General features: G+C 36.3%; 3 protein-coding genes across 5 annotated transcripts in view; all 3 read left to right on the top strand.

Annotated features, from left to right (window-relative positions):
- The window catches only part of LOC117629841 (nucleobase-ascorbate transporter 12), a 36,711-nt gene extending 14,863 nt beyond the window's left edge, over window positions 1-21,848 (top strand). Inside the window, exons 2-11 of one of the 3 annotated variants that reach the window (XM_034362470.1) lie at window positions 13,022-13,134; window positions 13,439-13,536; window positions 13,645-13,815; window positions 15,839-15,939; window positions 16,793-16,928; window positions 17,067-17,117; window positions 17,404-17,691; window positions 18,407-18,641; window positions 20,387-20,673; window positions 21,120-21,848. In XM_034362470.1, coding sequence (XP_034218361.1) covers window positions 13,022-13,134; window positions 13,439-13,536; window positions 13,645-13,815; window positions 15,839-15,939; window positions 16,793-16,928; window positions 17,067-17,117; window positions 17,404-17,691; window positions 18,407-18,641; window positions 20,387-20,673; window positions 21,120-21,341 — 1,702 coding nt within the window. In that variant the 3' untranslated portion in view covers window positions 21,342-21,848. Of the gene's footprint in view, window positions 1-12,364; window positions 13,135-13,438; window positions 13,537-13,644; window positions 13,816-15,838; window positions 15,940-16,792; window positions 16,929-17,066; window positions 17,118-17,403; window positions 17,692-18,406; window positions 18,642-20,386; window positions 20,674-21,119 lie in introns of those variants that run through there. The other 2 variants (XM_034362469.1, XM_034362471.1) reach the window with 2 other exon arrangements.
- A 1,044-nt stretch (window positions 21,849-22,892) lies between these two features.
- On the top strand, window positions 22,893-23,563 carry LOC117632433 (agamous-like MADS-box protein AGL62). The gene has a single exon (XM_034365903.1). It carries the CDS (start codon window positions 22,906-22,908, stop codon window positions 23,494-23,496), a length of 591 nt encoding a protein of 196 aa, XP_034221794.1. The 5' UTR covers window positions 22,893-22,905; the 3' UTR covers window positions 23,497-23,563.
- Window positions 23,564-24,614: 1,051 nt separating this feature from the next.
- Window positions 24,615-25,198, top strand: LOC117632500 (agamous-like MADS-box protein AGL62). The gene has a single exon (XM_034365999.1). It carries the CDS (start codon window positions 24,615-24,617, stop codon window positions 25,188-25,190), a length of 576 nt encoding a protein of 191 aa, XP_034221890.1. The 3' UTR covers window positions 25,191-25,198.
- Window positions 25,199-25,436: the final 238 nt, after the last annotated feature.

Here is a 25,436-nt window from a genome sequence, read left to right as displayed (position 1 = left end):
ACCCTAATGGGTTCTCTCCAATTTTCCCAAGTCTTCTCTTTCATTTCTCTCCCCTTCCTTTGATTCATCCTATTTGTGAAATCCTCTTCTGTCCAAACACACAAAGACAAGATTTTTGGGAGCTCAAAAGTCTTCCCTCAGCTGATTCAGTGTTAAACTCCTATTTTTGGTTACCACCTCACCTTCTTTCCTCCTTTCTTCCATGGCAAGAGCTGGTGGGAGAAAGAAATAGGTAAGGGCGCTGGTTTGAAGGGTGTCTTTTCTCCTAGCAACCTACGCGAGCTATTACCCTTTGGTTTTTTGGATGATCTACTTTAAAGTCTGCTTTTGGCCATATGTTGGAGCCTTTCAACAGTTTACCTTCATGAGTGGCTTTTGGCTTATGTCGCTGTTTTGTCTCCAGCCATATGCTGGAGATTTTCAGATATTTTATTGGTCATTTAGGCCTTCCTAAGGTGATAGGTTAGTGTACTAAAGGAATGGGCCAACCTCCTAAAGTGATGGACCATTTTTATTAAGGTAATGGGCCAATTTTCTAAAATAATGGGCTACCTATTTCTCCTTTATGCTTACCCACATATTTGGGCTCAAGAAATGAGCTCGAGTTTTGGGGCTCCTAAGCAACCTAAAACTTCCTTTTCTCGGTTCATCAATGGGTCTCATGAATGATAGGTGTAAGAATAATGATTTTCCACTTGGCATTGCATGTCGCATGCTCATGCTTGAATTTCATCGTATTGTAAGGGGCTATGGTTGAGTCAAAACGGCTCTTAGCTGAATAATTAGCATGGGTTCATAGAGCTGGTGTATTTTATAGGATTAGCGTGATATGTTACATATTTGCTTGGCGTGGCACGTGGATTGTGACTCGTGCGAGCGTGTATGACGAACTTTCGCATGCCCAAATCGGGTTTCTTCTCAGTAAGGTATCGCATTGGGCTGGGAATGTATTTTGGTCTAGCCTTGAATTTTTTGGGCCTCAACAGGATGTAAGAATATGTGTTCCAAATTCTTTCTACCTATGAACTTGATTTCAATTGAGCCAACACCTTTATCATTTGTATAATAAATACATATATATAATAAATTATTTAAGACAAAAAATAATAATTAAAAATATTGAAATTAAATTTATACATTTTTACTAACCTTTGCTAATTCTGATGTTTCTGCATCATATGTTAACCACCAAACAATGAGATCTATAACCACAACATCAAATTTTACCACTAGATAAATTGGTTTTTTGAAACCTAATATTGCCTCAACATGTTCCCAAAAATTATCATCTTGCATGGTATTTTGAACCATAGTAGCTAAATTCCTTTTGCCTTCATCTAAATTTTTCAACAAATCTTTCCATGCTCTTTGAATAACAGTAGTTTGTAATGGTTCTCTACAATCAACTAGCCTCTTTAACAAGATATAGTGCGATGCAAATATTGTTATAGCTACTTTTAGTAACTCCAAATGTGACACTCTTAAAAATTGTCAAAGCATGTGTGTAGTTTACAAAAAATTTGACAATTGACTTTCCAGATTTATAAATATTTGTAAGCCACTCAAATTTTTGTGCAAGATTTTTAAAATGAGATTTAAGGTATAAACAACACATGGAGACCAAAAAATAGTCAAGCAAAGTAGGGTAAAATTTCAAATATACTCATATATGTATTCTTCTCTAATATTGAGGTATTTATAAGGAAGTATAAAGATGTATTAACCCTACATACAATAGGAAATAAATATAAATTAGAATATAAAATAAATCTCAATTATAATACGACTAAACAAATGGGTAAGTAACCAAAATTTTAACATAGTAAGGAACCAAAATTCTAACTAAATAAGGACTCGCCAACACTGGCGCAAAGATGTTTCGCATGCCCAAATTGACAAACGAGTCATAGAATACCATACTCAACATTAACCAACTATAGAGAATGTCACAATTGTAGAGAAGGTCATGTTGTAAACCATGAGTGAAACAACTGACAAGCCAAATCAAAGTTTGCAGCAAAAACACAAGAGCAAACCTTAACAAATAGGGCACATAGCAGAACACATAAAAGTAGAACACAGAAACCCTGTGAGCACGGTAATAGATAAGGCAGAATACATAAACCCTATAAGCACAACAGTAGGTAAGGTAGAACACATAAACCCCATGAGCACGGCAGAAAGGTCCATTAAATTTGAATCACAAGAGTAGGTTAGTGCATGATTCAGTATGAACCATCACAATAGGGGTACAACAGTAGGTGAAGTATAAGGAGAAGCATGTGAAGAAATAATGGCATCAACATTCGACATGGTGATGGATGGAGCGGTGGTGGCAGCGACGACAATAGCAAGTTAGGTGGCGCTGACGATGGTAAGGTTGACGGTGGTGGTGGGTTAGGATTATAGGCTAGGTGTATAGTGCATCGAAAATAGGTAGTGTTTAGGTTAGGGTTTTTTATGTTGTAGAGACGCATCGAAATACATCAACATCATCGACAATGATAAAGGAGAATTCCACCTAACTCAGCGAAAACTTTTCTTCATTCCCCTTCTCCCCTTGTAGAGAAAGGGTCGTCGGAGTGAAGAAATAGGTTATATCTTCATGGGAATACATAAAGGTAATGAGGATACATCAATAAACATATCATTTTCACTCCCCCTCCCCCCTTGAAGATGAGGCGAGGAGAGCAACTAAATTACAAGGAGAACACAAGCACATGTCACAAGAGAATAAGGCTCTGATACCAAGTCAAACAAAGTAGGGCAAATTTTCAGTTATTTCATATATATCTCATATATGTATTCTTCTCCAATATGGAGGTATTTATAAGAAAGTACAAAGATGTATTAACCCTAAATATAATAGAAAATAAATATAAATTAGAATAGAAAATAAATCTCAATTATTATACGACTAGACAAATGGGTAAGTAACCAAAATTCTAATATAGTAAAGAACCAAAATCCTAACTAAGTAAGGACTCGCCAAGAAAAATATGCTCGTTTACCTTTCCAATCTCTCTTCCAAATGTGACATAATTACTTGCATTGTCAGTTTCTACTTGGAGAACATTATAGGGTCCCACTTCTTCAATCCTCAACATATGAGAATTTGAGGTGACAATTGGCTCCCTCTTGAAAATATTTTGCGCACCATCCCATTATTTTGATGTGGTGGGTCATATCCCCACAATAGTCCATATAATGATCAACCTGGATATTGGAAGCTGGTGTTTGGATAGGATATCCAGATTTATTGATCCTCATGTTGCCATCCTCATTCATTCCATCCCTCTCAAGAATCCAAGTCTAGGTGATTGTCTTATCTAGTCTTGGACTAAGGATGGATCTTTTTCTATGCGCAGTGGATACCATTAGAAATAATCACGGGGCTATGCTTATTCCCCTCCACTCCTCCCACCAGATTGACAAGTCTGTTTGGAAAGCTATACGGAATTTGAAAGTGGTGCCAAAATTAATATTTTCCTTTGGCGTCTTCCTCATTTGTCTCTATATATGTTTTGCTCTAATTTGGAGGAAACTATTGAACATTTCATCCTCCTTTGTCTATGTGTTCATTATGTTTAGTTTGGATCCCCTCTCAATTACAGGATCGATGTGAACCACATCTCCTTCTTTGATAGCTGGTTTCTTGGTTGGCTCACATGTCCACGTCTAGGAAAAACTAGGCGTATGGAGATTTGAAGCACATTGAGTTCATTTGTTGGGAGATTTGGAAAGAAATGTGCTCTGCCATTTTTTATGGAAGAAGCCTTTGCCATGTTGATATGCTCAGGCCATCCGCCTCTCTTCATTCTGAGCTTTTTCATGGGTCCGTCGGACCTTCTTGCACCTCAAATACTACTATGTTGTTGCGCAATTGGCATGCCCTTATGGATGCTGCTTGGTATTGGTCTTCCTTGGAAGGAGATGTGGGATGTATCATCTGTAATTCTAAAAATGTATTTGTTTGCTGTTCTAGCACGTTCATTTCCTAGTCCTCATCCACTGAATTTGAAGCCGAAGCTATCCTGGGAGGCTTGCTTCTTGCCCATGAGGGTGGCCATAAGAATGTGATAGTTAAAAGTGATTCTCAAGTGGTTATCAACTAGATTATGCAATGTGACTATTATGCGGATTGGAGAATTTTCCTATTATCCCGGAGATTAGGAAGCTTGCTACTTCCTTTCTCTTGATTAGATGAGAATGGGTTTCTTATCTCCAAAATCAAGTTGCTCATGATTTTGCAGCCTTTGCCAACTTAAGGGTACGATCTTATCGATGGGCAAACTATAGCCTCTTCCCTCTTTGGTGCGGATTCTGGTACGTGACGGCCTTCCATGCCCCCCAAACTCTGGTCCTAGAATCTAGTAGTGTAGATATTTAATTTCAGATGTAGTGTTGGTGCTAGTCCTTTGCTTTCTCTTTTCTTTCTCCTGAGTGGTTTTTAAGTTTTTTCTCACGTTTTATGTCTTTGCTTGGGTCTTTTCCCCTTAATGAAGTACCTTTCGGACAAAAATAAAAACTGGTTCCACCAAGAAAAAATATCGAGACCAATATTCCTTATTTTGATATGGAGAGAGAAGAAAAAAGGACAATGGCAATCAACACGAGGCTAAGGAGCAAAATGATTGCAAATAATCAATGTATGTTTTTCATTTTAGAATTAATAATATTTTAAGATATTATTTTCCTAGTAAGATTTATGTCTTCCATGCGAAATTTAGAGCTTCAATATATTGTTATTAGTTAAGGTTTAGGAATATCAGAATTTCCTACATTTAATAAGACTTTAGGTTTACTATTTAACAACCTTATGGAGTTGTATTTTCAACTTACTGTATTATCAAAAATGTGTTATAGGGTGTAACATACTTTTTGTCCTCTCTTCCCCTCTTTTATCTTTCCTCTCCACCTCCTCCGTTCCTATCCTCTTTGGTTTCCCCTCTCACATTGTCTTCGTCTCTGTTTCATTTGCTCGTTTATGGCATAATTCTACAACAGATCTCACGGAATCTATTATTTTTCGGTGTATTTGCACTATTTGCATAAGAGGAAAGTCGATTGGTGCGGATTCGTTATCTTTGGTGCTGCGTACCATCTTTTTTAGCTTTGTGACAACGAGGTTACAATTTAGCATCGTTTAGTTTCTTTATTTTTGGAATAAGTTGCAATAACTATCTTTGGGTTTTCTATGTAGTTTTTACCTCTTCTTTGTGAGAGTTTTACACCTCTCTTTTGTGAGAGTTTTATTTGTGTTATTTTGATTTGGTTTTTCCAAGCTTTGTCTCTTTTGTATTCTTCTAACTTTGCAATCTTAGTTGGGATGTCTATGCCAGAGTTTCTTCGGGCCTGCGAGATCGTTAGTAGAGATGCACCAGATTGTCTTAATTTTGACGTTACATTTCTTTGTTATTGTAATGAACCTTTGTAAGCGGTTTTTTTGGTTGAATTAGGAATGCAAACCCAAGATTTCTATAAAAGTAAACTGTAGTGATAGATTGCATCAACTTGGATGAAAACATGAATTGGCCTTGTTTAGTGATGAATGATGATGAGAGAGTATCATGGATGAGTTTCGAGAAATTGTTGTAGGATTGTTTTTCAATGGTAAAGGACGAGGATTTAGGGGCAGTTTGGAATTGTTGTTACTTTTATAAAATAAAATAAAAATAAAAAAAACTTATTCTACTGTGCTTTGAAAATAATAAGATGTAATGTTAAAACTATAAACAATATTTTCAAAGTGATGTTAGTATAAAAAGCAGTGTCAAAACCGTTTGGCAAATTTTAATATAAAACTGTTGTAATTGTGAGTAATGACTAAAATGAGCATGATGTTGTTGGTAAATATTAATATAAAACTATTGTAACTGTTAATAATGACTAAAACATACATGGTGTTGAAAGTGTTATGTGCTAAGCATGCGGTGGTGGTAAAAGTGGAGGTGAAGGTGGTGTTGGTGATGGACGTAGAGGTGAAGGTGATGTTCGTGATGGAGGTGGAGGTAAGGTGGTGGTGGTGATGGAGGTGGAGGTGATGGTGGTGATCGTAGACGATGTCATTTTTAAAAATTAATAATGGTATTATGGGAATTCATTAAAGGCTATTATATATTTCTTGTGAAACAGCTTTCAATAGTTGATAAAAGTTGTTGTGGGTAGGTCATTGTTTTTAAAATAATTAGCATATTTTATTTTTAAGAAATATCTTAAAATACTTAACTTTAAAATAAAATCGATTTTTGGTGAAAAAAAAAAAAGCAATCCCAAACGGGGGGACCTTAGATTGTTTTTATCTAGGTGTGTGTGCTTAAAGGGATTTCCTTGAAGCTGATCTCATCAATCGTATACAAACCAAATAATCAATCTGGTTGTAACCAAAATTATCAACTTTACCATCTTAAAAGTTTCAAGTACTTATAAAGCCAACATTGTAACCACCATGCTCACTTTTAAATCTCTAACATTCAACATTCCATGAAAGTAACAAACTAATAATTTAATTGTACCAAAAAAGAAACTAACAATTTAAGAGTCCTTGTATTAACTTTTTAAAAAAAACAAACAAACTTCAGTACTTGGTTTTTGAAAAAAATGAAAAGTGAAAATTAAATGGTTATCAAACATACTTGAAGGTTGATATCAATATGTGAGGTGGAATATCATAGTAAATGATGATAGCAAGTAACAATTTAAGCAGTTTACATCTAAAATCATACTATAGTTATTTTGATTTGACTCGGTTCGAAATTACATAATATTATTATTACTAGCTCCTTTGCACGCGCAATTATTAATGTTTGCATTAACCAATGGCATTTTCTGGTGTTTTGAATGTTTTACCATTGTTTGCCTTTTGCTTTATATATATAGATAGATTATTATTTCCTATTGAGAGCGATGATAGTATACTAAACTCACACACACTACGCGGATGCTAGAACTCGAACCCAGGACCTTGCCTGAGATAATAAATACTTCAAACCACTACACCAATGGGTCTTTTGCTATATATAGATTATTATTATTTGTTGAAAATTTACACAATATTAAAACTGAACAAAACTGCCTGAAAATGGTTCAATTTGGCCCGTTTAAAGGATTGAATGGTTTTTTGGGCAACCATAATTTAATCTATATGTATATAAATCTATATAGATAAAGCAAAAAGCAGAGAATGGTGAAACATTCAAAATACCAGAAAATGCCATTGGTTAATTCAAACATTAAGAATTGAAATAATTAATTAAATGAGGATAATATGGTAAATTCATATTTTTTTCATATTAAAAAAATTAAAATTAAAAACAAAATCAGATAACTTTTATGGAACATAACTACCCATGTTATCTCTTCTTAATTCTAAAAATAAAAGAAAAAAGAAAAAAGAAAACCAATTGGCACATGCTCACGCATGTTGCCAAGGGGCTAGTATATACAAAGTAAAAGGTAGAGAATGGTAAAACATTCAAAATACCAAAAATTACCCTTGGTTAATGCAAATATTAGGAATTGAAATTATTAATTAAATGAGGATAATATGGTAAATTCACACTTTTTCATATTAAAAAAAATTAAAATTAAAAGAAAAATCAGATAATGGATCTTATTGTTATGAAATATAACTAGCCATTATCTTTTTTAATTCTAAAATAAATTTTAAATTTTTTATATAAAAAAAAAGCCTCTTAGGCCATCTCCAACCCAAGGACCTAAACCCAAAATATTGACCAAACCCTCTCCCAACCCAAGAAAATGAAAGACTCAAAATTTGAAAAAATCCAAATTTGGACCAAAATATGGTTCTAAGTATTGCCTGGATCCAACACTATTCAATGGAGCCCACTGCATCTTAAACAACCCCATGTGCACAGCATCTGACGTGGGCCCCAGCTGACTTGCTGGACTGTTGCAGTTTGGCTGCTTGTCCAGCCACTTGTCAAGCTGCTGTTTGTCTGCTTGTACAATTGAATTTGGTTTTTTTTTTTTTTTAATATTCTAAATGTAACTTAAGTCAACGATCTAGATTAAATCTAAACTATTTTAATGGTAAAAAAAAGATCCAATGGCTAAAATTTAAATCCAATGGTCAAAACAGTATTTTCAATTAATCCAGGTCAAATTATATTTGTGGAATTTCAATTTTTTTTAGGTCAAATTGTTCAAAAAATTTAATTATGAAGTTATTTAAAAGATTGAATGAAGAAAAGTTATACCTTTAAAAAAAAATTTGACTTAAACCCTTCTTAAACAATTTAATAAAGTTGTGGACTTAAAATTTGAGTCTAGAAGGTTGGGAGAAAAAACGATTTGAGTTCGGACAAAACCCAAATAGTTACTTTTTGGAAGGCGAAAATTTGGGTTTAACCCTTCATGAGTTGGAGAAGGCTTCACAAGTGTGAAAACGCCTGCGGAAAGGCTAGTTAGAAGAATGTTGTTCTTAGAGCAACCCCAGCGGAAGGCTGAGCCCAAGGCTTGGGGGAGAAAAAAAAAAAAAAGACATTCCAGCGAGGAGTCCTGGGCCAGGTTGGGAGTGGGACCCACGAAGTCGGGCTGGCCCTCAGGCCAGTTTAGCCCGATGGTTGATGATGTCATGCGCGACGTCATCGTGCGGTTTAAATTTTTTTTACCATTGGCGCGTGCAATGCATTTTCACATACTAAAAATTTCTGATTTTTTTTTCTATAAATACCTATCAATACCCTTCACTTTCAACAGCAATCCTCATATATTTTCTTCTACTTCTACTATTATTCACTCTTTATACTCAACATTTTCCTCTCTTTCACCTTATATTTTTAGTTCTAATCTTTATGGCTTCTTCTACCGAAACCAGAGGGGCATGGAGCACCATGAAAGATGTTTCCTTGTTTGAGACTTGGCTCCAAGTTTGTCATTGTCCCGTGTTAGGCAATGAGATGAAATTTTTTCATATGTGGAAAAAATTTCATGCCGAATTTTATGAAAAAATTCCGGGGTCGACTCGGACGGAAATGGCATTATCTAGTATGTGAAAAATTCTCAATAAAGAGTTGGAAAAATGGAGATATGCCTTGGCAAAAGCGATGGACAACCATAGAAGTGGGGAAAATCTTAGTAACGAGGTAAGTATTTTGTCATTTTCGTTTTATTAAGTTCAATGTCCTAATATATATATTTTTTAATATTTATTGCATTTTCAATATTTTGTTAATATTTCTTGCATTCCAATTGTTTCTTAATATTTCTTGCACTTCTAATTTATTTGTAAGGTTAATTTCATTTCCATTATTTTTTTTTTATTTTTTTTGTTACTTGCATATCCAATATATTTTCAATATTTCTTGCATTTCCATTTTTAAAAAAAAATAGATTATTCAAGCACAGATGTGGTTTGGTGCAACTGGGCAAGGCAAAAAAAGTTTCAGCCATTTTGAATGTTGGGAGGTGGTGAAATATTGCAAACGCTTCAGAATTATTCCCACGGGTCCCACCGTTGTGTTAAACGAGAAACCACTCCTTGATTCAACGACATCGAATTCACCTATCGATTCCCCTATGAGTCAAGACTCACCCTTCGAGAAGGAGTTGAGGCCTATTGGCCGAAAAGCTGCGAAGGCAAAGAAAGCGGGTAATTCGAGCAATAATACATCAAAAAATTTGGAGGAAATTGCAAGGCAGAACCAAACCAAAATTGAAATGAAGCAGAAATGCCAAGAGAACGAGATGGCAATTCTCGCCTAGTATGCACAAGAAATGAAGTATTTGCGCAAAAAAGAGATACAAAAGACGAATCGGGAAACCATGGCGATGGATACAAGCCATATGTCCCCTGAAACAAAACAATTTTGGAAGCTAGAACGAATGGATGTTATGGGAAGAAGACTTTTCCAGGATGATGGGCCTAGCAACACGGATTGGTTAAATGACACAACCATTTAATTAGTTTGCATACCTTTTATGTATTTGTATTTTTCATGTTTCTATTAAAGTTGTTGTAATTTATGTATTTTATTTTAGTAGTAGTAATTGTCATGACTTGTATTGGATTTCTTTATTTAATAAACAAAGCATTCAATAAAATACCTTTTTATTCAATATATTCCATACATCAAACAAAACATAATTAAAATTTAAAAAAAAACTACAAACAAGGCACAATAATAATAACAAACCACAACAAACCATAATAAATAAAAAAACAACACAACCAAACCATAACTAAATAAAACATAACCAAAGCATCTATGCTTCATCATTCATCTTCATTGCCTTTCACCGCCCATAGATGCTCCTTCAAGTCAACTTGACGTCTTTCATGAATATACGAAGATTGCATCTCTGTATATCGATCTATCATCCGGGTCATGAAACGACCATCCCTCACCAATGGTTCCAGCTCAAACGGTTCTCCACTTGGCCCCATGGGCCTTTCATAAATCCGTGTCAAGGCCGTGTTCATTGGATCCGGTTCGTAGACCTATAAAGCATCATAATCGTACTCATCCTCCACAATCATATTATGGAGGATGATGCAAGTCATCATAATGCTTATGAGGATCTCCTCATCAAACATACGGGCCGTACCTCGAATAATCAACCACCTTGCTTGAAAGATGCCAAAACACCTTTCGACATTTTTCCTGTATCCTTCTTGATAGGTAGCAAATAATTTTTGCTTCTGAAATCGAGGATTCGGAATGGATTTGACAAATGTAGTCCACCTCGGGTAGATGCCGTCAGCTAGATAATACCCCGTCTGGTAGATTGTATTGTTGACTTGATAGGTGCTATTGGGGCCTTGGCCTCTCAAAACATCGTTGAAGATCGGGGATTGACCTAGCACGTTGAGATCATTTTGGGATCCAGCAACTCCGAAGAAGGCATGCCAAACCCATGTGTCGAAGCCAGCAACGGCTTCAAGGATGATACTTTTTTGGCCTTTTCTATTTCCATAATCACCTTGCAAGGCAGTTGGGCAATTCTTCCATTGCCAGTGCATGCAGTCGATGCTACCAATCATTCCTGGAAATCCTCGAGCTTCGGCTTTTTGTAGAAGCCGTTTGAGGTCCCTGGGAGTAGGTCTACAAAGGTAGTCCCTAGTGTACAGAGTTTCAACTGCATCACAAAATCTTACCAAAACCTCCAACGTAGTGGACTTCCCCATCAGGACAATCTCATCCACCTGATCAGCAGATGCTCCATACGCCAACATTCGTATAATAGTTTTAAGCTTTTGCTACGGAAGAAGTCCCAAAACCCCAACAACATCACACTTTTGAACAAAGTATGCATCATAATTGCAAATATCATTCATCATAATTGCAAATATCATGCATAACTTTATTGAACAAATGGGGTTGCATTCTAAATCGCTTTCGAAAATCAACATTAGAGTATAAAGAAGTTGGGATAAAATAATCTTCCAAAAGATTCTTACCCCGAGAATGCCTATGTCTATCCACATTTAGGCGGCGGCCGACTTGTGAACCACGGCGGTGACCTTGGTTCTCTTCATCTTGCAAAGTCACTGCTATGACAACTTGTTCATCGACTTCTCTCTGCAACTCATTGATTTCATCTGCTCTACGGTTTCTCTCATTTGTTTCTCGCTCTTGCCTCTCCAAGCATTTCCTAAAATCTTCCATTAAGAATGAATTGAGTATGAATTCTAAACTCTGAGAAATGAAAATATAGAAAGATGTAGTGTGAGAGGTATGAGCTGAGCCTCTGGTTTTATAGAAAATTTTGACAAGATGGGGATGTCACGTGGCTTGATTTGATTGGATGAAAATCTTATCTGAAATTTGAAATTCATCCGAAATTTGACCCAAATTTATGTGAATTTTGAATTTTGAAATTCATCCGAAATTTGAACCCAAAAATTTATGTGAATTTTGAATTTTGAAATTCATCCGAAATTTGAACCCAAAAATTTATATGAATTTTGAATTTTGAAATTCATCCGAAATTTGAACCCAAAAATCTTATCCGAAAATTTTATCCGATTATGAATAGTCTTGATACGTAGGAACCCGGAAATTTTACCTGAAAATATTATTCAAATTAATTATTGAGGTAAAAAAATTTGCAGAAAAAACAAAAAAAATGAATAGTAATTGCCATTTGCCATGACAACGGGTGGAAACACAAAATACTATTTGCAAGAGCAACCACTATTCACGTGAATAGTAGCTGCCCTAACTCTCTCTTTGCCATAATTAAGGACAAATAGGTGGAGTTGCTCTTAAAAAAACAAAAGAAAATCCAAAATATTTGTCAAATCACATCCTTCAAATTCAGGAAACAAAATTATTAAGACAGAAAATAAATAATAAAAACGCGGTTTTAGCTTCTCCACCACTATCTTAGTTCTCTCTCTCTCTCTCTCTCTCTCTTCGCCCCTTTGCACACACTTTCACACTTCTAAGCGTCAAACCCTCCAACTCTCTCTCTCTCTCTCTCTCTCTCTCTCTGGGTTTTATTGGCGTTGTACTTTGTGCTTTGCTCTAAAAGCCCTAAACTCGGAGTACATTTTCAGATCTGCGCTGACATTTCATTCAATTCAAAGCTATGCGCCACTAGTTTTACTTCCCTTGACTGAACAAACCCATTTCCCTAAAATGTCAAACTCCGACCCGAAAACCCGACCTCGTCCGGGTCCATGGCCTCCCGCTCCGGACTCCTCCGCAATGCCCCCTTCTTCTTGGGCTAAGAAAACCGGCTTCCGCCCCAAGTTCTCTGGCGAGACCAATGCCAGTGATTCCGGTCAGATATCGCTGCCGCCGCCCCGGCCCCGAGAGCCTGAAGCCCAGCCTGATCTTGAAGCTGGACGGGCCCGGCCTCAAGCGGCTCCGAATGGCGTGCCCGAGCGCGAGGTGGCTGCACCGGCTCCAGCGGCACCTTCGGATAAGGACCAGACGGTGAAGAGGAGGAAGGACTCTAATGGAGGGTCGAAGGTTGCGGCCAATGGGCCCAGTGGACCCAATGGGCAGGCCGCTGTTGGGCCCACGGAGCCCAATTCGCAACCGCGGAGGCCGGCGAGGATTGAAGAAGTGGTTGATGTTTTGCCACACGGTGTTGATGATGATGGGAATGTGGCTAGGCACTCGCATATGAAGTATGAGCTCAGAGATACACCTGGTCTTGGTGAGTGTCTTTTCTCCCGATTGTTTATTGCCAGTTTTTACATGTGGTATAGTACAAATGTGTGTTGTTTTTTTTATTGAATTCAATTGATAATATTTAAGCTGGGGGTGTTTGTACTCTTGTAGGTTGTAGAATTCGATTGGTTTTATGGATAATTCAAAATGGGTTATGTTTTTTGTGATTGTTTGGAGGTTTAGTTGTGTATTTGTCATGAAGTATTGTGGAAGTAACAATTTCTGCTTTTTTAAAGTTATGTTTTTTCATGTGATTGATATGGTTTGTGTTTGTTGGTACAATGTTTCAGTTCCCATTGGTCTCTACGGGTTCCAGCATTATCTTTCCATGTTGGGTTCGATAATTCTAATTCCACTCATCATAGTTCCGGCAATGGGTGGGACTTATGTGAGTAGTTATAAAATATACATTTTCTTTTTTTAATAATGTTATACATTTGTTTACTGGATGGTACAATGTTGGATCGTTTGATTTGACTGGATTTAGTTTATGTAGGAGGATACTGGAAATGTTGTATCTACAGTGCTTTTTGTTTCGGGAGTGACCACTCTCTTGCAGACATCGTTTGGATCAAGATTGCCCTTGATACAGGGTCCTTCATTTGTTTACCTAGCTCCCGCTTTGGCGATAATCAACTCCCCAGAATTTCGAGGACTCAATGGAAATGTATGCTTCTGTTCTTGATTTTGTTTAGTTTGATGGAAAGCTTAGTGACTGTCCTTCTTTGCATTTATCACCCTAATAGTTAAGCTTTCAATCAAAGAGAAAGTGGATAGTTATAGTGTTGTCTTTTCATGGATGCAATTTAGTAGAATCCTTTCAGTAGAGTACACCTTAATGATGCAAGGGATAAATTTTATTTTGTTGTTTGTTTTCAAATATACAGTGAACTATTACTTTATCCTACTTGCGAAGATGAAAGACATTCAGTGATTAGAAATCTATCTTTCAGTGGATCATATCAGTTATAACTTATATCTTCCTAATTTTCTCCTCTATTTCTTTTTAAATTCCTTAATTGCCCATAAACTGTACATTAAGATGCACACACATTTGTGTATGCATGTATGAGTTATTACTCTCTTTCTTTCTCTCTCTACAAGGTGTCCTCGTAGCCTATAAGACTTGACTAGCAATCTCTAAGAAATAAAATTAGCCACAACAAAATTACATAAAAATAACAGGCAACAATGATAAAACTCTAAGTCACTATAACTTTACAATCAGATGGTAAACAGAGAAAATAGTCCTATGCCCAAAATCGGTCTCTTTTCCACAAATTATCAACGTCCTGCCCCCCTGTCAACTATCCTTCTATTTCTTTCCACCCAAACTACCCCAAAACCAGCCATCACAGCACACCTCCCCAATACATTCCCTTCTTCTTTCCACCAAAAAACAGAAACCTCTCCCGTAAAAAGCAGCGCATGAGACTGGAATCACCCAACTTATGCCATCCTCCCTAAACAACATCGACCGCAAAGACAATGCAACACCTCCCCAATACATTCCCTTCTTCTTTCCACCAAAAAACAGAAACCTCTCCCGTAAAAAGCAGCGCATGAGACTGGAATCACCCAACTTATGCCATCCTCCCTAAACAACATCGGCCACAAAGACAATGCAATTGGATAGTGAAGAAGCAAATGGTCCAAGCCTTCAAAATCTGTTTCACACATAGCACACCAATGAGGAGATAGACAAGAAAAAAAATCGTATCCTCTGAATCATGTCAAAAGCATGCAACCTACCATGAGCGATTATCCAAGCTAGCACCCTACAGTACCTTAGGCTGTACTTGAGCCTTCTAAGTTACATGAGAGGGAATAAGCAAAGAAAGAGAAGAGTTGTCCATTAGCGCGTTTGCAGGAGAATTACACCTGACTACTCCAATCTGAAGATTCTCCTTTCCCCCTCTACAAGGGACCAACAGAACAATTTCTAGGGAAGACAGTATCAAAGTTAACTCCCCCACCTTCTTATCACTTAGGTCTCTCTCTCTCTCTCTCTCTCTCTCTCTCTCTCTATATATATATATATATATATATATATATAACAAACACACAAACAAAAAAAGAACCTCTTAAGATTTCTTAGTTATCCAGTGCCAAAGAGTGGGTAGTCTATGCATTTAACCATAATTATGTACTTAAAGAAAAGTATTTTCTGATACACATCAGGTTTTGGGTTTAACTGAATCAACTCAGAAACTCATTGATGCATAATTGCTTTGAATAATCTCAATCCTGAAATATAGGTTCTGCTACATTTTGGAAGGAAATCTCAACATTACACAGTAAATGTTTGGAAATTAGTCAAGCCTCCTATCAATATATTTAAATTTTCATGTTATTCAATGCTTGCCCTCAAACTGCAATTTAGCACTAAACTAGAGGTTCTTTTGACATACAAGCATGATGCATTCTTGCTCTCAATAAATCTCTTTACCAAATTGGAGGTTCTGATTATTAATGAAATAACAACATTACAAAGTAATGTTTGGAAGTGAGTCATGCTTCCAATGTATATATTTCGCTTCTCATGATATTTAATCCCTGCTCTTATTTATTTTTTCATGTATTTGTTTTACTAGTTTCATTCATCTTTTACATGTTGTTTGAAATAGAATTGCCATTTCATTACTGTTGAATTCTTAGTAATGTCTGCTGGTAATCCTTTGTCATGGCAGAATTTTAAGCATATCATGAAGGAGCTACAGGGGGCTATAATAATAGGTTCAGCTTTTCAAGCAATACTTGGATATAGTGGACTAATGTCAATATTTTTAAGGTATGATTCCAGCATTTTTAAGCCCCAATCACCCATATCTGTATATATATATATATATATATATATATATATATATTTTATAAATATAATAGTTTTTTTGCTACTTGGAAACAATTAAAATGCGTAATATTTAATAGTTTACTTTGAAATACTTGCAATGTACTGGGGTTGCCTAATCAGAGCTTGAGTGGAAAAGTATGTTTAAATTTCTTCATTTGTTATAGAGGGAATTGATTAATGGTTTCAGTTGTTTGTTGGTGTTTATGCTGATAGTTGGCATCCTTACCATGTCTTAACAAAAAAATTATATCACTCATGTAGCGATCTTCAGTAGATAGGAGCTGCTTCTATTTAAGTGATGTCTGAGGCTTGTAATAGCTACCTCTCGATTCTGGCCCGATAGGCAGGATTCCTCCATGAGTTTGAAAAAATTGTTGAAATAGACATTTTTGAAGTTTGAAGAAAAAAGGCAGCATAGGATTATTCCTTGAAACCACCGGTTAGATTTATAAGAAGTTTTTTCAGACTATGGGCATTTGGGATTTGACCCATTTGACGTGGCTTAGTTGGTAGATGAGTCAGTTTCCTTTCATTTTCTGGGTAGTCTCGAAGAGTCAGTTTTCGTTCTTGTGTGTTTGAGGGTTTATTTTTTAAACTTTAATGATATATGGCCATTGAAGAAAGAAATCTCAGTAGAACATGTTTGAGTTCGTTATTATGCATGCTATGCCACACAATTCATAAGGCCTTTGCATATTGGTTTTTTAGATTTTTGTGCAACACTCACAATAATTGGGTCTTGTATGGCAAAATCATTAACTCAACCTCAGTTCATTTGCCTTTTACTTTTCAGGTTAATCAATCCAGTGGTTGTGTCACCCACAATTGCTGCTGTTGGACTTTCTTTCTACAGCTATGGTTTCCCGTTAGTTGGTACTTGTCTTGAGATTGGTGCGGTGCAGATATTGTTGGTTGTTATCTTTTCTCTTGTAAGTTTAGTGAAGCTACCTTTTATTTGTATTTGGTCATATAGGTTCAATATGATTTTGTTGCTGCTGAACAAGTGAACAGTTTTTTTTCTCTGTTGTGTCAAAACACTTAATTCATTATTGTTCTACTTTCTGCAGTACCTACGGAAGGTATCTATTTTTGGTCATCGTGTATTTCTAATATATGCGGTGAGTTAGAAAGATTCAGATTTATATTGTGTTAATACTTTTTACCACTATTGATCTCAGCATATATTTTATAAGGGCAGTGGTTTTCACACTCCCCTTTTCTCCCTGTGTACCCCTCCCCTTTCCTTTGTAGCCTTAGGATTGAATAAACCAAAGGAGAATCATGGGACAAAAACAAGGGGAGGAGTACAGAAGAGGAAAATGGGATTGTGAAATTCAATACTCTTTTATAATTGTATGCGTGCCTTCTGTAAACTAATGTGGTAGAATCTATCAAAATTATCAGGTTCCTTTGGGTCTGGCAATCACATGGTCGGCTGCTTTCCTACTAACTGAAGCCGGAGCATATAGCTACAAAGGTTGTGATATAAATGTACCTGCATCAAACATAATATCTGAACATTGTAGAAAGCATGTTTCGAGGATGAAGCACTGTCGAGTTGACACCTCTCATGCTCTAAGATCTTCTCCATGGTTTAGGTTTCCCTATCCGTTACAATGGGGTACTCCTGTATTCCACTGGAAAATGGCCTTTATCATGTGTGTGGTTTCCATTATCTCATCAGTGGATTCGGTTAGTTTTCTGTCATTTGTTATGCATTATACTTTTTTTTGGATATAAACTTTTCTTGGAGTTCATACTTTTATTAAAGCTTGAACTTTATATTCTCTTTTCTTTTCTAGCCCACTGTTAAGCACATTATGGACTCGTAAGTTTAATGAATGTGGCAATAATATTTATATATGAGGTCCAAAAAATTTTATATTTGGTATGAGATGAATGATTTGGCTTTAATTCACATTTATAAATAAGTTTTGAACTCTGCTTGATTGCCTGAATGGAAGGTTTGGACATACATCCTAGTTGTAGACTAATTCTTGAGCATTTTTCATCTTCATTAGTCTAGTGTTCTAACATTGGTCCCATAGAACTTTTGAGATTGAAGAGATTGCAAATTGTAACAATGTAGTTAGCTAACAGCAATTCCGTACTAGTCCTTTTTTTTAGGTGAATAACTATTGTTCCATGTTCTGAATTTTCCTCTTAGAAAAGCATCAATCTGATTACATATATTACTCTTTAAAGATCCCAATTACATCACTGTATGAAAATTCCTCCTTGATAGTGCCCTCTACACTTGTGTAGCGGAAATACTGAACTAATACTAAATTATTAGTTACAACATTAGGCATTATTCTTTGTTCCATCAAGCTGCTTATTTGATTTGTCATGCGATGCTGTTTGATTCCTTTGGTTGCTGAATTTGCTTTGTGTATGAACATGTCAGGTTGGCTCCTATCATGCATCTTCATTATTGGTGGCTTCCAGACCTCCAACCTCTGGTGTTCTTAGTCGAGGGATTGGTCTGGAAGGTCTTTCTAGTGTCTTGGCTGGTCTTTGGGGTACTGGAACCGGCTCCACAAGTTTAACTGAAAATGTGCACACACTAGCTGTCACTAAGATGGGAAGCCGTAGAGCTGTTGAATTGGGAGCATGTGTTTTGATTGTCTTATCCCTTGTCGGTAAGTGTTTGTTAAGCTTCTGTTTTCAATTGCAACAATGAGCCTGTAACAACGTAAATATGGAATCTTCTGTCATTTTTAGTGCATGCTTAGATCATTTTGTTATAGCATGCTACTACTAGTACTGATACAAGTATCTGTACGATTACTACTTCGACATTAGTTTCTTTTCTGGGTGGGCATACTAGCATTTCAATATCAAGTGCATAGTTTGAATATCTAAAATGGCAAGTTTATCCATTTGGTTCTGGTTGTTTGAAGATTGCAATTGCTCAGATTATTTCTTTGTGGCTTGGGTAATATATCCGCCGCAGTCTTCTTTATTCAATTTTTGGGATTACCATTTGCTTATTCTGCAGTTATTTGGCCTTCACTGGTTCTTGTGAAATTTACTTGTTACCATATGTTGTTTCTCTACTACTGAAAAATATGCAAAAGGTTTGCCTGCTCATTTTAAGAAGAGTTGGAGGCATATGATGGTTGGGGATTGTGATTTCCATGAAATACTACTGTCCGAGCATTTTTTGATGAACTCTTTTTCTTCTTGTTTGTTTTATTTTTCTTCCTGAAGTATACAATAATGCACATGGGGTGGGAAAAGAATGAGGATCCTCAGTGGTTAGTTTAAGCCAATCTTGTGATTTACTTTCAAACATTTGAATATGCTAAATATTAGTCTTCAGACATAGTTTTTATAAGAAATCAGTTAGGGTACAAAGAGAAAGGGTAGGAGATTACGAAAGGCAACAGACCCGGAATATATTGAATTGCAGACTTGAAGTATTTGACACAAGTTCGTCCCTATTGAACAAAACACAAAAGACCCAGAGAGAGAACCCTTGCAACCCTGCTAAAATGGCATGAATTTTCAAGGAAGTACACAATCTTTGGGAACCAGAAGTTATTCTTTGACTGTTGTCAACCAAAAAGCTTCTCTAAGAATGTAGGCTTTGTCTTTGCCTTAGCCTAATTCTTCTCTAAAATGTTTTATAGGTGAAAGAGGGTGTTCAAAATTGTGGTCACTTTTCAGTTTCTAGTTGCATTTCTTTAGATAAGGTTGATTCAGCATGAAATGATTTGACAAGATCTCCATCCTTATTACTATTGTCTGCCGAACACAAATATCAGTTTGATTTTTTTGGGTCATAGTACATCAAATTAAGTTAATGAAACTTGATGAACATGCAAGTAAACTTTTTAAGTCCTCTTCCAACTCGATTTAGAATATGTAAGTAACACAAATATTAGTTTTATTTTTTTGGGTCATAGTACATCAAATTAAGTTAATGAAACTTGATGAACATGCAAGTAAACTTCTTAAGTCCTCTTTCTACTCGATTTAGAATATGCAAGTAAAATTTTGTGATTCTGGTCGTTTTGGTTTCTGGGCTGATTGATCCATCCAAGGGTTTGAGGTTGGTCTCAAAATAACTTGATTGTATTCTGTACACATTACATTATTCAATTTGCCAAGATGTTAGTAGAATATCTGTGTGTTGTATGATCTTGGACCCAACCACCCTTTCAGCTGTTGAAATTGGCTATTAGATCCTGACCATCTTTATCTTTATTGGCAACTTAGAATCAACATTTGTTTTCAATGTTTCCTCTCTCTTTATATGATATCACCACATCAAGGTGATTTGGTATCCATTACCACTTGAACAACTTAAAAGACAATGTTGAATGTAGAATCAAGGGCATTCTTCTCACTGAAACTAATTACTGTTATGTTATACTTGCAGGTAAAGTTGGAGGCTTTCTAGCATCCATTCCCCAAGTCATGGTTGCCGCACTGCTGTGCTTCATGTGGGCGATGCTTGCTGCATTGGGCCTGTCCAATCTACGTTATAGTGAAGCTGGAAGCTCTCGGAATATTATCATAGTTGGCTTATCTTTGTTTTTCTCGCTTTCAATACCGGCCTACTTTCAGCAATATGGCATCTCTCCAAACTCCAACTTATCTGTTCCAAGTTATTTTCAACCATACATTGTAGCTTCTCATGGGCCGTTCCGCAGCAAATATGGAGGGGTATGCTTCCACTTGACCTTCTGCAATAAGAAACATTTGTTCGGCATGTATTTGCTTTTCCCTCTTGAATGGTAGAAACGAACAATATTGGTCAACTGACCCACTCTTTATTTTACGTTTTTTGACTACTAGAGGAAACAAAGGAAAACTAGATAAAATAACTGGCATAGTTTAAGAGATTGCGAAAAATAGTATAGAAATCAGCTGCCTTTCTTTATTTGGTCTACTGTATTTTTGGTCTGATATTTGTTCTACTGTTCAAATTGTGTTCGTACTAAGGGAAGACCCTACAAAAATAGGAAAAATCAAACAATTTAAACTACTAATATCCCAAAACAATTTGAAGAAATGCTTACATATCAGTGTCACATATCATTTCACATGCTGGACCTTTCTGCGTATTGATTTTGCAAACCAATAAACTCTAATTAAGATTCTCTTTGTAGGTGAACTATGTGCTGAACACATTGCTATCGTTACACATGGTGGTTGCATTCCTTGTGGCTGTCATCCTGGACAACACCGTACCTGGCAGTCGTCAAGAACGTGGAGTGTATGTGTGGTCTGAACCTGAGGTTGCAGAGAGGGAGCCCGCTGTAGCCAAGGATTATGGGCTGCCCTTCAGAATTGGCCGGGTTTTCAGATGGGTGAAATGGGTTGGACTTTGATAGAATTTTTGGTTGGTGTGAGCATTAATCAGATATTCAAGCTTTTCAGAAACCATTTTCAGGGGGATGATTGTAGTGTTACCGTGATTCTAAAGGTAAGTTCGGGGCATATATTCTTAATTATTGGTCTGGAAACTGTTTTTTCCTACACGAAGGGACTTTCTACTTCTTAGGTTTATAGGTCTTATAGAGATATTTTGTGTACATTTGAGGAACCAGAAGATCTGGTTGTGTTGTAATCTTAGATTAATGTATCTAGTGTTAAGAGTCATTGGGACCTTTTTCATGCGGTCAAGTGATCTTCATGTATATGCTTTTTTCTTTTGTTTTCTTTCCATGATCAGCTTAGACCTCTACTTTCCCGAATGTTGGACTCTCAATGGAAAAAGAAAAAGAAGGGTATTCACACCGAGTGAGTGAGATCTGCAATGTGGAATGTTGTATTTTATTTTATTTAGTATTTAGATGATCCCTAAATATCATGATTGTGAGATTTATTTTTTATCCTTTCTTTTTAGTAGTGAACTATTTGTGCATATTCGGATCTATTTGTCTTGAATTTTATGCAACGTTTGAACTTTGTATGCATACATGCCTTTAAATGATGAGATGAGTTGTATATCTAGCTTTTTTGAATGCAAGCGATAGTCTAAACTACAAGGGATAAGGGTGTTACTAAGATGTAGGGGTTTGAACTTAAAATCCCTTATCAACAAGTCAAGGTCTTTTTTCACTAGGTTAGACCCCATTGGCATAGGCATATCTAGCTTTTGGTTGAAAGCTTGGAAGTTCTTATGTAGCATAGATCGGCTAAAGTGTCTCAGAGCCTAGAAAGGTCAATTGACTTGATGAAGACTCGGAGCAGAATAATATTTTAAATGTAGAAGACTGTAGAATGGGTTCTTATAAATCTGGAAATTAGTTGAAAAATAGGAATACAAGAGTGATTCCGTAGATGGTTTTTGAATAAAAGAGTTATTTAAAGGGGCAAACCACAAAATTTACATAAGAGAATGAAAGTATGGTAAGGATACAATGGAAACAATTAACCAAACAAAGAAATAAAAGTCAAATAAATAATAAAGACTTGATGAGTGGTGACTGAGATAATTGACAGGAATTAAACAAAGAGCCTTCAACTCAAATTCAAATTCTGCAATTCGAGTAGGAAAAAAAAAAAAAAAAAACCTAAATTGCAACAACTTCTCAGTATTTTTTTCATATGAAGGAACACGAAACCAATTCCCGACGTTACATAAAGATTTTGAATTTGAGAAAAACTCAAAAATATCAGAAGTTTTTTAGGAAACCAACCTCGAATAATTAGTTACCTATTTTAGTTACCTTATGTATAAATCCATTCTCATAAAATTGTTTCCAATTCTGAAATAATATTGTATAGATAATTGTTTCCAATTGAATACTAATGAAGGAAAGCGTGTCGACTTGGGAGACAATCCAAAGAGAAGGAAACCAGCATTGACAGGGCACTTAAGAATTTGTACGTATATATAAGCAATCACACGCTGTTTTTTTGTGTGCGCTCACAACCTCTCTATCTATAATGGGGAAAAAGAAGATAGACATCAAGAAAATAAACAACAAGAACTACCTAAAGGCCACTTTCTCAAAGCGGCGTAAGGGACTCTTTCGCAAAGCCACTGACCTTTGCTGCTTGTCTGGTGCCCAGATTGCGATTATCACCTTTTCACCCGGTAACAAGCCCTTCATCTTTGGACACCCCTCCGCGGAAACTGTCGTCGATCGATTTCTTGGCGAACAAGCTTCATGTACAACGGATGGTGATGATGATGAGGGCATTGGACCCGTTGAGGGTGAGGATGGTCATGAAGATTTAGAAGCCAGTCATGATGAAGAGGATATTGGATCCGTTGATGCTGAGGATTGCCATGAAGATTCAGAAGCCCATCAAGAAGATGAGGCTGGTGGGGATGGGGAAAAGGTCAGTGTATGGTGGGATGAGCCTATTGATGAAAATTTAGGACTACATGAACTTAAAAAGTACAAGGGTTTGCTAGAATGTTTGAAAGAGAATGTGGCTAGTAAGTTATATGAGATGAATAAAAGGGAATTTTACACCAAGGATTATTTGGCAATGCTTAATTCAGAGATCGGTTCTACTTCTAATGCTTAAATGCGATTAGTTTTGTGGGTTTTTGTTTTTGTTAGAAAACTCTAATTCGTCAACCCTTTGTTGTTGAACAGAGAATTTTGTATTTACTCTTGAATTCAAGCCTTTGATTTCATTTAATTTTGTAATGTTTTTGTTTCATCTTCTAGTTCTAAGTTAATTTAAATTGTTAGGATTCTGATAGTCCCAGTCCTTTTGTTGTTGAAGAAATTACCAGTAACCAATTCCGAAACAAATTAATGAAGTTGTAGATCTCTCTAAGTACTCTGGAATCGATATCGATCGGATTATTACATGCTTGATTTGGTTGAGAAGGGAGAAAATTTTATAAGGCAGAAGTTAAAGAAACTCTCTGAATGTAGGCATGCTTTGTTGGTTTGCAGTTGTAGGTCATACTGAAATATCTGAATCGCTCCAAACGGATAATAAGTTAGACTCTTTGAGTTATGGAAATTCTGATTTTGAAAAGTTTCAAATTGTCGAGCCAATTTTAACCTTTCAAAATTTTGAACTACTTTCCAAAACTATTTGAATTTCAATTGGAAACCCCTAATTCAGATCCAATTCGTTCGAAGATCAAGCCTAGACCCTAACCCAGGAACACATGGTGTTTGAGAAGTCTCAAGAAAAGTGAAATTGATAACCTGGGGTTGAGTTTATATAGTTAGGAGATACCTAATCCTTGTAGGAGTAGGATTCTTTTATTAGAGTTTGGAGTCAAAATTATTAATCTATGTTTTTTTTACACCCCAACCATTATGCGCCCAAACGAGGGAGGTTTCCTGCGTATTGCTTGCTACCGCGGTGCTGGGCTATAAACATAAAAAAGAGTCAAGGATTAAGTATAGCGTTGAATCTATTTCCCGTAATGTAAAAGGAAAAGAAATTTCAAAAATAAAGTGTTTCCATTTATCACACAAAGGGAACCTTGATAGGAAAAGGGAACCCAGCATTGATAGGAAGCCTAGTAATCTTTACATATATAAAGCTGCAGTTTTTTCTTTGGTGCACTCACAAACTTTCTACTCATCAATCCTATAAATAAACAAGGTACTGTTTACTACGGATCAAGAACAAGAAATCGACATCCGTACATATATATATCCACACACAAAAAAATCATGGGAAGAAATAAGATCAACATCAAGAAAATAAACAACAAGAACTACCTCAAGGCCACCTTCTCAAAGCGGCGCAAGGGTCTCTTCCGCAAAGCCACTGATCTGTGCTGCTTGTCGGGTGCACAGATTGCGATTATTACCTTTTCACCTGGTAACAAGCCCTTCCTCTTTGGAAACCCCTCCGCCAAAGCTGTCCTAGATCGATTTCTTGGTGAACAAGATTCATGTACATCTAATGATCATGATGAGGAGGGCCTTGGATCCACTCCTGAAGACAGTGATCATGAACATTTAGAAGCATCGCAAGAAGGGAGTAATGAAATTGAGGATGTTATGGATGAGGACAGAGTCAATTTTTGGTGGGATGAGCCTATTGATGATGAATTGGGGATATATGAACTTCAAAAATATAAGGGTTTGCTAGAAGCTTTGAAAGAGAATGTGGCTAGTAAGTTAGATGATATGAATAGGAGAGAATTTTACACCAAGGATTTTTTGAGTATGTTTTGTATTTCATGGATTGGTTCTACTACTTGCCAAGAAGATCTATGCCATACTTTTTTGGCTTCTTCTTGAAGCCATAGGTTTCACTTTTGCTTTTCAGCCAATAATATTTTTTCTTTCATAATCAAATTAGAAGACTTCTCTCTCATTTAAGTTGTTAGAATTTTGAACATACTCAACACCCCGTGGACGTAACCCAATTGTGGGTGAAACACGTAAATTTTAAGTGTCGTTTAATTGCATGTTTTTGCTAAATCTTTATTTAAAAGTTGCAATCTCTAATCACTAGAACTCCTTCTAAGGGACAACCTGCTTGGT

The sequence above is a fragment of the Prunus dulcis genome, chromosome 6, assembly GCF_902201215.1.
Source record: "Prunus dulcis chromosome 6, ALMONDv2, whole genome shotgun sequence".
NCBI lineage: Eukaryota > Viridiplantae > Streptophyta > Magnoliopsida > Rosales > Rosaceae > Prunus > Prunus dulcis.
This window is presented reverse-complemented; position numbering and strand designations above follow the sequence as displayed.

Excerpts from the sequence above, each read along its gene's own strand:
- LOC117632433 (XM_034365903.1), top strand. The coding sequence starts at position 22,906 with ATGGGGAAAAAGAAGATAGACATCAAGAAAATAAACAACAAGAACTAC.
- LOC117632500 (XM_034365999.1), top strand. The coding sequence starts at position 24,615 with ATGGGAAGAAATAAGATCAACATCAAGAAAATAAACAACAAGAACTAC.